The 16,426-nt window shown below is 35.4% G+C and overlaps 4 protein-coding genes across 4 annotated transcripts; 3 read left to right on the top strand and 1 right to left on the bottom strand.

Annotated features, from left to right (window-relative positions):
- Window positions 1-233: 233 nt before the first annotated feature.
- Window positions 234-2,720, bottom strand: AK88_03800 (uncharacterized protein; the record flags this gene model as incomplete). Its single annotated transcript, XM_012481410.1, has 5 exons — window positions 234-452; window positions 630-802; window positions 1,475-1,501; window positions 1,598-1,730; window positions 2,523-2,720. 5 exons carry the CDS (start codon window positions 2,718-2,720, stop codon window positions 234-236), a joined length of 750 nt encoding a protein of 249 aa, XP_012336833.1.
- Window positions 2,721-4,589: 1,869 nt separating this feature from the next.
- Window positions 4,590-5,599, top strand: AK88_03799 (uncharacterized protein; the record flags this gene model as incomplete). Its single annotated transcript, XM_012481409.1, has 2 exons — window positions 4,590-4,736; window positions 4,946-5,599. 2 exons carry the CDS (start codon window positions 4,590-4,592, stop codon window positions 5,597-5,599), a joined length of 801 nt encoding a protein of 266 aa, XP_012336832.1.
- Window positions 5,600-9,649: 4,050 nt separating this feature from the next.
- AK88_03798 (uncharacterized protein) lies at window positions 9,650-12,054 on the top strand (the record flags this gene model as incomplete). The annotated part of the gene is made up of 9 exons (XM_012481408.1): window positions 9,650-9,691; window positions 9,805-9,885; window positions 10,078-10,176; window positions 10,317-10,649; window positions 10,831-10,935; window positions 11,064-11,183; window positions 11,313-11,429; window positions 11,667-11,779; window positions 11,967-12,054. 9 exons carry the CDS (start codon window positions 9,650-9,652, stop codon window positions 12,052-12,054), a joined length of 1,098 nt encoding a protein of 365 aa, XP_012336831.1.
- A 1,333-nt stretch (window positions 12,055-13,387) lies between these two features.
- On the top strand, window positions 13,388-16,246 carry AK88_03797 (uncharacterized protein; the record flags this gene model as incomplete). Its single annotated transcript, XM_012481407.1, has 1 exon — window positions 13,388-16,246. One exon carries the CDS (start codon window positions 13,388-13,390, stop codon window positions 16,244-16,246), a length of 2,859 nt encoding a protein of 952 aa, XP_012336830.1.
- Between the last annotated feature and the right edge of the window lie 180 nt (window positions 16,247-16,426).

Raw genomic sequence — 16,426 nt, 5'->3', positions numbered from 1 at the left:
CGGCACCCTTTTTAACATTTCCACTTACCTTGTGTGCCCTTTTTATCTTTCTGTTATTTTAGCGTTGTAACAGCAAATATATTTTCTTCTAAATCATTGAATATAGGTTTATTTGAACCATTTACTTCCTTTTAGATTTTCCTTCATCCTGCTTGTTTTCCCCCCTCTTACACTTTTGAACATTTCCGCATAACAGTTTTCCCTTGGGAAAGGGTTTTCCGCATAATCTTTCTTTATTGGATTTTGTATCGAATCATCCTTATAATGGATAACAATATAGCTTTTATGGGTTTCTTTGGTTCTCCTTCCTTTTCCTTTGGTTCAGTTACCAACATTCCTGCTTCCGTTTCTTTGTTTTCCATCGCTTTATAGCCTCTTCTGTTATTTCCTTCCGTTTCATTCTGCCCTTTTCTTACATCTAAGTCCTTTCCTTTCGGCATTTCATATTCAACCTTAGTGTCATTGTCGGGTTCCCCTGTTGATTATTTGTTCTATTCATTTTCTTTTGCCTCCTGAACTAGTTTTGTAATTTTTTCTGCTTTACACAACAGTTGCACTGCATGTGTTGTTTTTCCCTGTCCTTTTTTTTTTTTTTTTTTTTGCTCTCTTCTTGCTTCTGCATTAGCCACTTCTACACCTTCCTGTGGTTCCTTTTCTTTTGAATGTTTTCGATTCATCATCATTGCGTCTGACCTTACTAATGCATTCACAATCTGTTCATTATTAAAATGTTTACCCTCACTAGCTAATTTTTCCGTTAAATTATCACCTTCCTTTAATATTTCTTCAACCGTTTTTATTTCTATGTACGAAAAAACAGCTTCTCCTTCTTTTTATATATTTCCCTACTTTTTCTATTTCTTCTCCCTTAGCGAATTTGTCATCTTTTTTCCCCACACCCTAGTACAAAGGGGAACTCTTCTTTTCCTATGCTCTGGTCTTTATATACATATCCATATTTTTTCATACAATCATGTGTAAATGGACATTTTTTAGAACAGCCCACATCTCACACGTACATAGGTGCGTTAGATGTGACTATTGCGTATCGTGCCATTGACGCAACAGGAAAGATTAAGCGCATTATATCACAAGTGTACGCATCGAATATTAGCAACCGCCGCAAGGAGATCTACGCACATAAACCAACATGTCTTATCATTGTGTAAATATTTTATCCCTAGGAAACTCCTGCCACATATTAACACATTGGGAAACCGGCATAGTGTTGGCTATGCATGTAACTAGCAAATATCATTTCTGATGTACAAATTAAGAATCATATATACCACGCAAATGCTATATTTTACTTTATAGAATATGATCCTGTAAATGTAAACTTTTATCATTTCCTGTGTATTGTGCATCTCACTTGGCAGTGATAAGCTTCTAAAAGGAATCATAATTATGAAACAAATTTATAACAATTCGCACAATATCGCATATAGTGTTCAATTTTATTAACATAAATTACCATAAGATGTGTAATAGATGTTCTGATCTTTAGGTCATGTTTGAAGAAACGAAAAGAAAATGTCGCTATGCATCACTATGCCAAACAATCCGTCACAACGTTATATATATACGTACATAATACTCTTTTCCCTTCTGTTCATATCACACACATATAAGGCTATAGTTAATTCTAAAATGTCTATACTCAGGTCGGCCGCATCCCATCCGACAATACCCAATTTTATGCACAGTTTTTGAGCTGTCGGTGAATAAATCTAATATCAAAAAAACATTTAAGAAGGAAAAACGCTGTGGAGTACTCTTTTTACACGTTTTTTCTGAACGCCCTCCTTCATACAACAAAAATATATTTTCTGCTCTGTATATTGGCTCGAGCGAAATATATTTATGTGCATAAAACTGACCTTACAAACTGAATTACAGTAGCATGGGAGCATTATACACAAGTGTAATTTTACGCATATAATAAATCCATCAACAAGTCAATGGTATATTCTAACACAAAGATAAAGGGGACCTACACTTGGGGGATTAATTTTTTCCTTTGTGGAAAAATGTATGCACCTATCCCCTGGGAAGACTAGCACAACGTACAGAAGCACAAATTACGGCCTACTTTCATTGACCCACTTAAAATTCCTTGCTCCCCCTTATATAGTTTATTTATACGTGCTCAGTATTAAGCGCGATATATACATGGTCAAAAAAATATGAGCGCGCTCTTCTCACATTTGCGAACATCGCAGTTGTCCACCTAAAATGAAATGATTTAACAAACCATACGGTCCTTTTTCATTGTTATTTGAACAAATTATACACATTTGTATAACGTTATATTTGTGTTCAAACATGTATGTGTCCATACGCGTGCACACATTACCATATATAAACCTGAGCGCTGAATGGGTATCGATTCCACTCGGTGTCACTAAAGTACCAATACGAAGGTATATGTACGTGTATATGCGTAATCTTACAACACTACAAGGCGAAAATAAGGACGCTATTCACACTTACCTCCGTAGTCTGAGAAATACACTTTATACTTCATAGCAAAGCGTACGAGCACAGTACATAAAACGTAGAAAATATGTGCTGCCTTTAAAATGGCTATCTAATATTTTATAGGACCCTCTTTGTAAATTTATTTCATCATGCAATATTTTTTTGTAGTGCACCATTGACCTTTTCATCAATGTTATTATGATTGCGCGAATGGGGGTGTTAAGGGAGACTCTGCCCATTCGCTCAATTATAATTCTTTAAATGTAGAAATAAATTCTTAGGAACAATTTGGAACGACTACAAAGTATTAGGCTTGTTTCGCCGTTTTTTCGCACAGCACACCACGAGTGCAGTATTCTTTACATCAAATATGTACTACACAGGTGATTACTAACCTGTAACCAAGCTACGTTGCTATTAATTACGCCTTAAAGAAACGAATTCCTACTCATATAAATAAGTAGACAATAGAAACATACGTTTCTAATGCATGAAACACTTTCACCTACATAAGCTTTAAGCACATGCGGGAATAAGTAGCAGCCTAATATAACCTAACACTTTTATAATTTTACTTCTAAAAGACGTATTTAGCTACGTCTGCATAAGAGAGAGTAGTACTACTTATGCATACACGAAAACGTGCACAAAAAGCAACTACATTGCAGTGTTGGCATTTATTTCTTCTTCTTCTTTTTTTTACTATATGATATATCCTTGTAGAAACACTAACTTTGCTTTATTAAAATCCTCCGTAGAAATTACTGTTTAGTCAACTTGTGCGTTAATTCAGCCCACCAATAAATAATGCTAAAATTACAAAAAAAAGAAAATTTTAATCCACTTTTAATTGTTAAAATTAAATGGAACATTTTGCAAACATGCTGAATGCCAACAAAAGATACAAACGAGGAACATTCTGTTCTTTCCCCCGATAGCAAAAAATTGTGCGCACGGATATCTCAAAATGGGGTTAGAGAGCGCTTGCACATAAAACCAATATATGTTTATACAAAATACAAGGATTATCTTTACATCACTTAAAGAACAAAGAACGATAATGTACTAAAAAGAAAGCATAATATGAATACTACATAAAAGAAAAGTTAAGGGACCAAATTAATTTTATGGTTACAATTTTACTCCTTCAGTTTGTACTGTGTTTTCCATAAATCTAAAAGCATTTTTTTTCTCTTATGCAAGAAAAAACTGCTATATTCGTATAGGCCTTGTAATTACCGTAATAAAACAATGATATTTTTTTTTTTATCAGCAAAAATCGCTGTCGATTTTGATACAATTCGCCATAAATAAACCAATAGACTGTTACCCAATACGATACCAAAAAAAAAAAAAAAAATGTTCATAACGTTGCGTTATTATTTCTGCATCACTGTATTTAGTATTACAGTGCTGTATAGATACCAAAGCGTGGCGATCCAGGTACAGGATATAGAGGTTAACATATAGGCACTCCGAAATTTATGTAATAATTATGTGGAACTTATATATAACATGCATGCATAAATGATCAAGTGTCTTGAATTAATGTATACACGTTTGGGTAATCACTTATTAAAAATAGTTAAACGAAAGTTCTAACAGCACCCCCATGTATTACTTTTATAATATCATTTGAACAAATTTGTTGTTATTTGCGGGAATGGCATTGCTACCATGAATTTTTAGATGAATTAATTTTTTTGTCAAGCCAATTTCAGGCTAGTACTTTTTTTTTTTTTTTTTTCATTCGGAAATTTCCATCTGAATACCATTTTTCCGTTGTATAATTTTTTTATCGCTCAAAATAGGGCGGTTTGTATTATATATACTTATATATCCATATGTACATGTATGTATATATTCATATACAGACATATATAAATATTTATACTACATAGAAAGGTAAACTGTACATGCAACGTTTAACATATAGGTTAAGGAAACCAAATGTTGTTCGCGCAATTGTAAAAACATCTTTTTATCCGAATGGGTTGCTACGTGTATATATTATATAGTAGTTTTCCGTGTGTGCTTTACTTTAAATAAAGTTATTTCGTTGTTTCCGTATTTCCCTATTTCGTATTTCAACTTTGAACTTAAAAAACATGGCGTTGTACAAGTCACCAGCAACCACAGATGCATCTCAATATTCCAGGCAAAATGAGAAAAACAAAGGGTTCCCCAGTTATAGCTTAAGAACCAGGGTCTCCTTTGGCGCAACGCTTTTCTCCCTTTTATATATCCTACTATTGGTGAGTGAAAAACAAATCGTACTGCATGATAGATAAACTATATATGTGATTATTCGCATAGAGTGATAACGCAAGACGAACCTTCATACCAGATCGAACATTCATTTTCCAAATCATGCATGTGCGATAATCGTGCATAATAATGCATGTTATATTACAAAGGAAAACTACAACATGTCGTACGCTCTCCCCTATATACTTCTGTGTAGAATATCTCCACAGGTGACAGTGGTAAGAATGGCCTCCCCCAACTGCGCCTAAATCATCGGCCACCAAGGTCCCTGAGTGAAGCAATGATGTTCGGCGTGCCAGGTAATATGATGACACAAATTCCATGGACTCGCCGGTGCACAAAGAAAAACAAAGAACCATTACCCAATGAATCAGTGGGATATTATATGGAGAAATCATGCCGTCATGTGAAACTCACAGATGAAATGAAGGATAAACTAATATCATGTGGTCCCAATATAACTGAAGCAGACATGTCCAAAATTTATATTGCTCTATACAATCAACATATATCAAATTTCAGGCATCTTATTGAATGTCTGTACACGGCATGTGCTATGTTATCAGATAAATATAAACGAGATCAAAGTTATCAAAATAAATGTTGGCGGCATCAATATCAAAAACTTGGAAGAGAATGTATAAAACTAACAGATAATGATGATGATGGACACTTAAAACTATTTTTAAACAAATGCACGACATGCAAAACAAGTGATTTCATCGACTTTTTAAATGATAGTATCAACAGGTGGAACGCCTTTATTAAGCAACACAAAAAAACAACCTACAGCGAATTGAAAGAAGCTTTAGAAAGTGGTATATTGCAGGAAAAAAAAGACAAAAAATAAAATTTGTGACAGAACGAAATTTTTAGAAAAATGACGCTTCTCTGCAGCGCACACGTAATAAGTTATCATAGAAACGTTTGCCACTTTGCCGCTCTACGCTTTACCGGTTCGTGTATATTAAAAACGTTGCGAAATGATCACCTTTATAACTTTAAACCAAGGCACAAATGAATAGCACATCATTTTTTTTTGGTATGTACATGATAGTTTAAAACATAAATTAGCTCGATTTATCATTCGCATATAATGTAAATAAAGAAAACGGCTTTCTTTTTCCCTATAGTTACCATTTTTGTGGCTCATGTAATATGTGTACCTCATGCCCGTTGACGGGTGCATGCGTGAAGTGACTGCATGACTCAACAACGTATGCGCTATGCTAAACATTATTATTTATTATATTTTTTTGTTGAATGGCCATCACTAATGATGCATTGATGTAATAATATGTATGTGCATAAATTTTAGCCACATCATTTTCCTGCAAAATGAAACATACTTTTGTAAACCCCATTCCTTTACACCTGCCAATGAATGCAGTAAATATTTGTGGTCATATATATTTCCCAAAATGCGTTTGTCTGTATGCAGAGTGCTTCAAGGCGAGGAGTAGTACATGCGGAACATTACAATAGTACAACACAGATTTCCTTTTCTAACTATTTATATGTTTACTTAGCACCATTTGATATATTAATTATTTTGCCACTTCTATGCTGCCCATTTAGTGCCACCCTTGTGTATTTCAGCGTTGACTCTTTCTCAAAGATGTAACAACAAAAAAAAGTAACGGTGTATCATCTCAAAAATCCAAACTAACTTAACACACGCTGATGATAAGTACCCGTCCTTGCTGGTGCGTGTTACGTCCTCGTAAATGAAACATCCTCTACTCTCCTTAATAAAAAAAAAAAAAAACAAAAAAAGTTACATTACGTTTTAAGCCCTCCTTTGAACATGCAACATGCATTTTTAGTTAGTCCTTAAAAGTATATACCACAAAACATTTATTTCTTCTTCATTTTTTCAGTCGTTGCATTAGTATATACTTACTGTGTTATTACCCATATGTTTGTGAAATTAAATATTTATGGACTTTTCATGTAGAACCTGCAGATACTACATCCGTCATAGGTGCCATCATAAACACCCCTTTTAAGTGTGTATAATTACGAACTTATAATGTACCTTTGACAAAATGATTAATTTACCTTATATTTTTTTCTTAACCCTTATGTATACTGAAAAAGTACTTGCAAACAAAACAAAACTTCTCTATAATTCCCTAATGACTGAGCCCAAATTAATTCTATGCTTACTAAATATGCAATAATATATGGACATATGTATAGAACACATTTGTGTATCACCCAAACAAGCACAATAGACGGACACGCCGTTGTAACATTTCATTTTACTCTTAATAACAAAAACGTTTAACCTTCTCTGTATGGGTTGAATAACGTGAATACTTCATCCCCCTATTATTTCAGCTAGGCAACCCACATATAATCAAACTAACACTTCTTCTAAGCCATAATATTATAGATCGCCTTTCCTTTTACCCTCTGATAAAATAACTACCTAACCCAAATTTATCACGCCTTCTTGTTTCCTTCCGTTTGGCAAGTGCCTACAACATACTGTAATTAACAATTCTTAAGCATAATATATTTAGCCTCTCCAACAACTCATATATCTACATATATATAAATATATTTATATGTCACGCATCTCTACATGGCCGAAAACGTTCGTGCATACAGGCATCTGCATTTTAGACCCCAATAAATAATTCATGTTATTTTCAAAATATTGATTCACTAAAATTGTACGCGTACATAACACGAAGTGCCGTGCGGCTACGCCATATTACTATCCTTTTTTTGTTGTTGTTATTGTTAAAATTTTCTTATATCCCTAAGAATAAACCTTGAACATATCGTAAAACAAAGTTTACTTTCATGTTCACGACACCCCGGGATGATGTTAGTCTAGTCTACAAACACAGATAATCTTTCTTGTTCTTAAAATTCAATTTTAACTTTTTTTTTTTTGCGTATATTGTGAAGAAAAAACACAAAGTTACTACTATGTTAATGACGTAAATAGTGCACCTGATAAGACATTATACATAGTGGCAATGAGCGGACACAATCGTGTAAGAATTCACACCATTATGGCCCACCAATTGAATCACTGTGCAAATCACATAATCGTGGTACCTTCATCAAAAATGGGTAAAACACTTTATGTTATTCAGCACTGTTTACATTAATAGATTATCAGCTGCGGGTTATCTCCAATACACAGTGTGTAGTTTCCTATTCATAACTGTAAAGCCATTGAAAACATAGAAGCATGTTCCTACTTAAATAATTCCTTTCTATCCTTATCATGTATCGGTCTTAAATAAATGGATTACTTAACTTCTTTAGGAAAGATTCACAGCATTAGTTCCATGAACATTAAAGTATTATAAAGAGGAGGCTCAACGTTACTACATATGCACATTACATTTCATAGGATACAGTTCTGTACCAGTCAAAACGGATAATAGGGAAATTGGCCATCCTCAAAATTTTCCTCTGGGGCGCATTCTACAAGGTAAAAAACAAAAAAAAACAGCTACTTCAACTTCGGCTTATACACCGCACACCGCTGGACATAATACGGATCAGTATGATATGTAGTCGACCATCCCGCATAATATACACATTAGAACAATTACCTGTGTATGCTGACAATCTTTGCATAATAATGTGATATATATTAACCCTAATGAAAGGTATGCTCCTACAGGCAAAAATGGTACTAGGCTGTTTATGTATATGATTATGTATTGCGTATTACAAACAACGCGAATTTGACCATGGCATATTATATCGTATCATATCATACCGTATCATATCATATGATATTGTGTTGTATCATATCTTGCTTGATATTGCAGAGTGCCAGTCTACTATACTTGTACGCTACATTGCGCCCCCGCGTAGCATTCTGGACTTGGTTTCCCCTAGGGCGGTTTGGATGATGCGTTATCGAGCTATAAACCTGTCCATATTATTGAATAATCTCGATTATATGCATATGGCATAGGAAATAAAAAAATCAGTGGAGAATTTTCTATTAAAAAGAAATTGTGCTGTTCATTTTTTTTTCTTTTTCCATCCTACACAGCCTCATGCAACGAAATAAGAAAACAACAAACGTCCAAATTCGAAAGCGCGTAACAAGCCCTGATTTCCAGACTGCCTTTTTCTTATTACGCGTCTCTCACTTCACGCTATTCGCAACCCCTACCAGCATTATTAGCATTTTGAAGCATGCAAACGCTTTGTACCCACCTGAAAGTGTGACTAAAATGCTGAGAAGCAAAGCAAGGTAAATCCTCATTTCGTAATTTAGGCCAGTTACACAATCTTTGCCCACGCAAAAATTATATGTAAACGTGTACATTATGAAATTTCAGCAAGGTCGAAGACTATGTCTTATTACACGACAAAAAAAAAAAAATATATATATATATATATCCATTCTTGCATACGCGAAAGTGTAACATATCACTTGCATGCGTAGTGTTAGATACCTATAACAAGAGTGATCCCTGTATGATCAATGATGCACAAAAGTAAAGACTCTTTTATCCATCCCTTCATGTATCATTCTGCGGCGCCTTCATTTTGCCCCTGGAGAAGAAATTAAGGGACTATAATATATTCACGAAATTGTTCCCGAAGAGTTACGTAGCAAATGTGCACATTTTTGTCTACGCGAAACTGCCATAAACAGAGAAAACATGGGCCATAATTAAATCTTCCATTTCAGAAAAACAAACTTCCCACATATTTTCCTCAATGTGCATTGTAATAACGCTTAAAGACATGTTACATGTTAATCATTAACGTAAATTTTTTTTAGTGCCAAAGAGGCAGCATATACCCGTGCACATGTAACTGCCCCTGCTTGGACGGGAATCACATGTTTCTCCCCAATTTAGAACTGTCGCACTCGAACATGAGCTCATAGCACAATCATGTAGCCAAAATGGAGAACGAAAAATCCACCAAACCTAATGAAAACTACAAGGTTGAAACGAATGAACCATCATATGAATGACGGAATGAATAAACGTGCCAATTTTCAAGCGTGAGAATCAAACAATGTACATTTTCCTCTGCCTGTTCTTCTTTTCCTTTAAGAACCTCGTGGACTGCTATTACTTGTTGCTAAAAAAGTTCAAGAAGAAGAGCTCTTACGTTATAGACGAATTCTTAATAAAGGTATCATCCAGGCATCAACAACTACAACTCCCTCCGGAAAATGCAAAAACCGTCCACTTTCTCCAAACTGGGCCCATGAAATTATTTTATTTATTTATTTGTTTTTTTTTCCAAAGCAAAATAGAATCTACCATATCATCAATATGAACAATTTCTTACTTCATGCATATTGTAATTAATTTTTTTTAAAAGGAGAATAAAGAAAGTAATGGGACCTTAACCATTTACGAGGATGTTGACTCAGATGCTTTTTCCTTCTTAATTTTGTCAATGATTGATTCCAGTTACGACGTAAAAATTATGCTTGGCCTGTGCAACATACGAATGTTCCCAAGGGGACATGCACCAAAAAAGCAAGCACTTATAGTAACACTTCTATCGCTCCCTCATCTGGTTCGTGTTCACTTCACCCCTTTTTCCTACACCAACAGCGCATTAATCGAATCAACGTCCTGAATGTCCAAAACGGAAATGACATAATAAAGGCAATATGTTTTTACATGGACAACATAAAAATAAGTGAACTTTTAAAAAAAAACACCAAAAATGTAAAGAAGAAGTCCACAAACCTAGATAAAAAGGATAAACTTAATTTAAAAAAAAAAGGTGTTGAAAGAGAAAAAGAGCCGGAAGAAGAATTACCCAACGAAGTGGTTAACAAAAATATGTGTAATATTAAATCGTTCAGCTTCTTCAATAGTATCATAGATATAAACGGAATTGTGCTCCTGTCCAAATCGTTGTACGATAATGGTTATGCAAAGGTGGGTCCTAGGAAGAAGCTATTCCCATGTTCCGACGTTTGCCAATGTGTGCATGTGCCCCTATTTGTGCCCAATGGGCCAAGGCGCTGCTAATTCGCATTCATGCCACCGTCACACCACCGCTCAACCGGTAACAGCATGCCAACAATATATAAACCCTTTGTAAACCATTTTTCTAAAGTTAGAAAATTTATCCATAGATTGCATTAACTTAAATTGCCACTGCCTCAAGTATCTGTCCTTGTCCCTTTGCAACTATAACAGTTTAAAGACGCTCAGCTTTCAAGTAATTTTTAAATACTCAAATGTGTGTATGCCTGAACACACACATGCAAAGTTAGATGTGCCACTGCAAAAGTGGCACTTACCCCTCATATTATGTGACTTCCCTTTTTTTTTTATTTTTCCTTACAGTACTGCAACATGGACAACGACTGCATGAAATACATCATAGACATAGTAATATACTTGAACTCTTCTCTAACTACTTTGAATTTAAACGGGAATAAGTTTGACGCACAAGGGATGCGCGCTGTAAGGAGAATGAACCTTTCTCTCATTTTAGCTGTCAAGTGTACATCCCAAGCACAATGTACCTCCGCTTCTTCCAAGTTCATTCATCCATCCAAACACTCCCCATATATCCACTCCTCTACCTTTTAGCTTTTCGAAAGCTTTTTGCTAAACAACTCCCTAAGCACTATAGACGTTTCTTACAACATGTTCAATTTAGATGACTCTTTCGTGGAAACGCTGTGCAAAATTATTGTCAGCCAAACGGTGGGAAAGGGGCCCAAAAAAAAAAAAAAAAAAAAAAAAAAAAAAAAAAGAGGGAAAGGAAGAGAAAGTTCTATTGTGTAACTACTACACAAAATTAAATTGTATACTCCCCCCCAAGTATACGACCTTCATTAGTTTACACACAAAAACGGATGAAAACTTAGCACCGAACTGAACCAAACCAATTACCGCTATATGGATGACTAATGAATTCCACCCTTTTCAACAAATTCACAGAACATCTGGAGCATTTCTCTAATTGGAAACTTCATCGAAAATGACAATTTGGCCAAAATAAATGACGCTATGTCTTTTAATAAGACGATTTCTATTTTGAAGCTACCTCACGAGTAAGCTCATGAATAATTTAGTTGGAAAACACATATTCAGCTAAAAAAACTTACGTGGCCTTTTTTTTTTTTTTTTTTTTTCGCTAGCCATTCAAATTTTAATCGCATTGGCTTTATTTTGTTTTGCCCGCACACTTTTGGCAGTTGTGTATTTTTCTTTTACACGCATTTGCTTCCATATTTACAGGGTTGATAGGGAAATATTGAAACAAATAAATCTAAAGCTCGTTAAGCGGAAGCGAAAGAAGAAGAAGATGGTCAAGAAAAAAGCTTAGGGATGTATTGCCACTAAGACGGTGTACAGGAAAGGAGCCCCGGTACCATGGATGAAATTGCACATGGATTTTACTCTATAAAGACGGGCTGAAAAAAAAAGATGTGGAGAAAAAAAATGCCAAATTGATTCCCTAGAAGGCGGAACACAAATACACAAAAGGAGGATTTATTCATAGTTAGGCAAAGTTTGACTAAAGGCAAAACGAAAAAAAAAAAAAACGTAACAGAGATTCTGCACTAAGACTAATCGGTTACTCATCAAAGGTCGCCGTTAATTCACTGAATCCGAATTAGTGTTTCTCCTAGCCTTATGTACTTCTTCCTTTTTTTGGACCTGTACGTTTTCCTTTTCATGTTGGTTTGCCATGTCCTTTTTGTGAGAAAAACGCCTGAAAAAATTAAAGCAACGGGAAGTTGATCACTACATAAGATTATTACTTTAAAAGTGAAAAATGAACATATATAGGATAAACATAGATAGATTCTCCTCAGTGGGTATGTGCAGATTTACACTTATAATGGACTTCCCTTTATGTATACGTTCAAAATTGTGATGTCACCTCACATTTTCCTATGCTCTCTCATTTACTTACCACTTAGCGTCAAAAAACTCCTTCTGATGTGCTTTGTGAAGGCCAAATCGAAAGAAACAAACATGATCTTCTGTTATTTCATACACAGGAGACGCAAGTTATCTAAAAAATATCTTGTAGCAATAACACCAAAGGTGTGAATGGGCAACGCGTTCCTCTACTTAAATCATTCTCACGCCTTCCAGTGGGCACATTTATCTGTGCTATTGTGTATAAAGAAATAAAAAAAAAAAAAAAAAAAAAAAAATTATGCACGCTTAAGAAATATGAATTGGCAAAAATTTAGCAACATTCTTCCATGCGCTTAAAAAACGTGAATCCCTGTGTAGCCACATAACGCATAAGGTCGCTACCCATATGCGCAGCATGGCACAGCGGCACATATGTAAATAGCTTTGCGCTCCCTGCAAAATTCATGAATGATGTGCAAGCGCAAGCATTTGAATGACCCAATACCTGAAAATGGTAAAACATATATGTACGAAAAAAACAACCTGTGTAAAAAAAAAATTCGCAGCCTGAATCCGTCAACTGGATCACTTCTTCACCGCGGGTCAGCCAACAAAATACTCTCCCTCTTTTGTGGACATAAGAATGCACATTTTATAAGAGGAAAAAAAAAAAAAAAAATCACATTTGTACTCATCCCAATGTGTACAGCGTGAACATCTTGCTCCATCAGGCAACTTATTTTTCCACCTTTAACTACCACGCCCCCGCCTTTCCCCTGCCTCTTCAAATGGATGACAACAAAAACACAACCTTCGACTGCGACATTTTGATATGTGGCACCAGCCTACAGAACACTTTACTAGCAGCCTACTTTTCCATTAACAACTACAAAGTAATAAACATTGATAAGAATAACTTCTACGGTGATGTGAACTGTTCTTTCAATTTCCAACAATTTCAAGATGAAAAATTCCAGCTCAAGAATTTTTACGAGGAATACTTGCCCTTCTCATCCAGCAAAAATGATAACGACGTAGAAAAAAGAAAAAATCTCAAACAAATAGTGCACAGCTATTTCCAAATAAATAACAACAGATTTAATATTGACCTTAACCCCAAGATATTATACAACGAAAGCAATATCGTGGATGTCTTGACAACCTTAAAGGCACATATATACATCAATTTTGTGGGAATACAGTACTTTTACATGACCTACCATAGACTTAGCTACAACCCGATAATTGATCAAACAGACAAGCACAATGTAAATGTTCCAAAAAATGTCGCAAAGGAAATACACACGAATAAAGGGGGGCACAACCCTAGAACAATTCATATGCAGAACCTGAACAGTAGTAGTAATAATAATAATCATGAGGACGAAAACGATTTAATTGTGTTAAAAATTCCTCTAAACAAATCCCAGGTTTTTCTTGACAGAAACCTCAGCCTCATTGAAAAAAGAATGATTATGAATTTTATTTACAAGAACATTATTCACGATAAGAATTCCACCTTTTCCAATTTTTCCAATTACAATTTTGTAAAGAAGGCAAATGTGACGGAACAGGGGGGGGCGCTACGGAGTAACGGGCACACAAGCACCAAAAATGAGCAGCAAACTCCAAATGGTTACGAGCTTTCGGCGGACAAGAAGGATGGCACTCAAAATGGAGACATGTCACGAGGAAAAGGGGAATCAGAAAAGGCTCCACAGGCAAATTACGCTGATCACGCCGATCATTCCGAAGAACAGTCAAATATGAACATTGCTGACTACCTCCAATTGTACAACATCTCAGGAAAGCTAACAGACTACATCATATACGGGATAGGGGTGTTCGACCTACAAATGGAGCACTGCAATAATAGGAACATTTCCGAATACTACCTCAGCGGATATACCAAGGAGAAACGCATTATTATGAATAAAATGGAGTTCCTTCAACGATTGCACATTTTAATCAGCTCGTTAAATAAATTCAAACTGCAAAACTCGTTTGCGAATCCTTTTATCTATCCGGCCTATGGGCAAAATGACATTATCTATGCGATATCGCGAGTGGCCTGTCTAAACAATTCCATTTACATGATTGACAGAAAAATAGAAGACATCATTTTTTCCCCTTTCAACGATTACACACAGGAAAGTACAAAATATGACCACAGGACTCCCGTGTCTACCTCCGTAAAAGTAGATGCAGTCGTCCTAGACAATGGACATATAATTAGGCCAAAATTTGTTATATCATCCGGATCTAACATAAATTTTTACGAAATGAAGAAACATCTTCTTTGCAAAAAAAAAAGTAAAAAGCCGAAAACGCTCATCAAAACACATAGGCTGGTTGTCCTAAGTACCTACTCACTTATTGGAAAAAACGGCTTATCCTTTTATATACACAAACAGCCAAAAGTAGGGAACCTACAAAAAAGGCACATCAATAATTTGAGCAATTCTGTACATATTTTACAGTTAGACTATAATAGTGGTTCGTGTCCCCAGGGTTTTTTCTTGACATACTTTACCTACCTAGAAATTTTAAAAGAGCCAAACAAACCAACAGATATTCCAACCAATTCGAAGAAGGAGAAGGAGACCAACCGCCACAATCCCGATAAAAACAAAGACTCCCCAACTAATCAGAAACCACCAAATTTCTGCTTCCTATTTGATGTTTTAAAATTGTTTGTTAAAAAACACAAAGACAGTAATACCCCACCTGCGGACACGGAGTTACCTGTCAATATTCCCTTTAATGAAAGTTTCCACAACGCACTTGTGAACTTTTTCAGCATTTGTGAAACACAGGAGGATTCTCAGTCGGGAAAGACCGATAAAAGGGAATCCCCTAATGAAGAAAATTCACAAATAGAGGAGCAAACAAGTGAACGCCCCTTAAGCGGAAATACTCCCAATGGCGAACATGAACCGAACCACCACAACGAGGAACAGGCACCAGGAGAACAAAAGGGGGGAGCCACGCATGGACAACAGCAAACCAAACATAAGAAAGCCGAAAGAGCCTCCTTCGTAAAAACTTTCAACGATTTATTAATCAAAGAAGGAGTCATTTATTGCGCATACTATGAATATGAACCAACAGTGTACAGAAAGGACACTGTCAAAATTATTAACCAAAATGCACAATACTACAGAAAAATATTCGAGAGTATAGAAGAGAAAATTAAGAAAGAGCAAGCACATGTTCGCCAAAATGGAGAAAACGAATTCGATATGTCCAATACCGGTGAGAGCGACTGTTGTAGTACCATTGACAATAGACATAACGTTAGTAATGGCGATCTATCTGGAAAAAAACTTAACCAAGTTGAAGAAAACAAACATGAAGATAAGAACACGTGCACCCTATCCTCCCCCACCTCGAAGCGTATCGAGATGGATGACAACAAACATATTTGCAATATACTTTTTACAAACGATACTCACAACTACCCGATATACCCCTTGATTGAAGACGTATCTACATTCTTTTACATTATTAACAAAATCCATAGAACGTTTATTTCTTCTAACAGTAGCCATACCATATATGATACCTTTGCCGATAAAATTATGACATTGTTTACCGAGAACACTGCATACACTTTATCCCGCAAATGTACACCGCCACGGAAATAACAATTCCTCCTGCATTTCTGCCTGCCGATTTTTCTAATTTCCAACTTTTTTTTTTTTTTTTTTTGGGCATGTACACTTTGACGAGTTTTTAAACATACTTAAAGATGTGCACACATACAGCTATATCTATATGTATATATATAGGCATGTATAAATTTATTGCTTCATTTAAATTTTGCG

This window comes from Plasmodium fragile (genome assembly GCF_000956335.1).
Source record: "Plasmodium fragile strain nilgiri unplaced genomic scaffold supercont1.46, whole genome shotgun sequence".
NCBI classification, from domain to species: domain Eukaryota; phylum Apicomplexa; class Aconoidasida; order Haemosporida; family Plasmodiidae; genus Plasmodium; species Plasmodium fragile.
The sequence above is the reverse complement of the archived record's forward strand: the minus strand, read 5'-3'. Positions and strand labels throughout refer to the sequence as shown.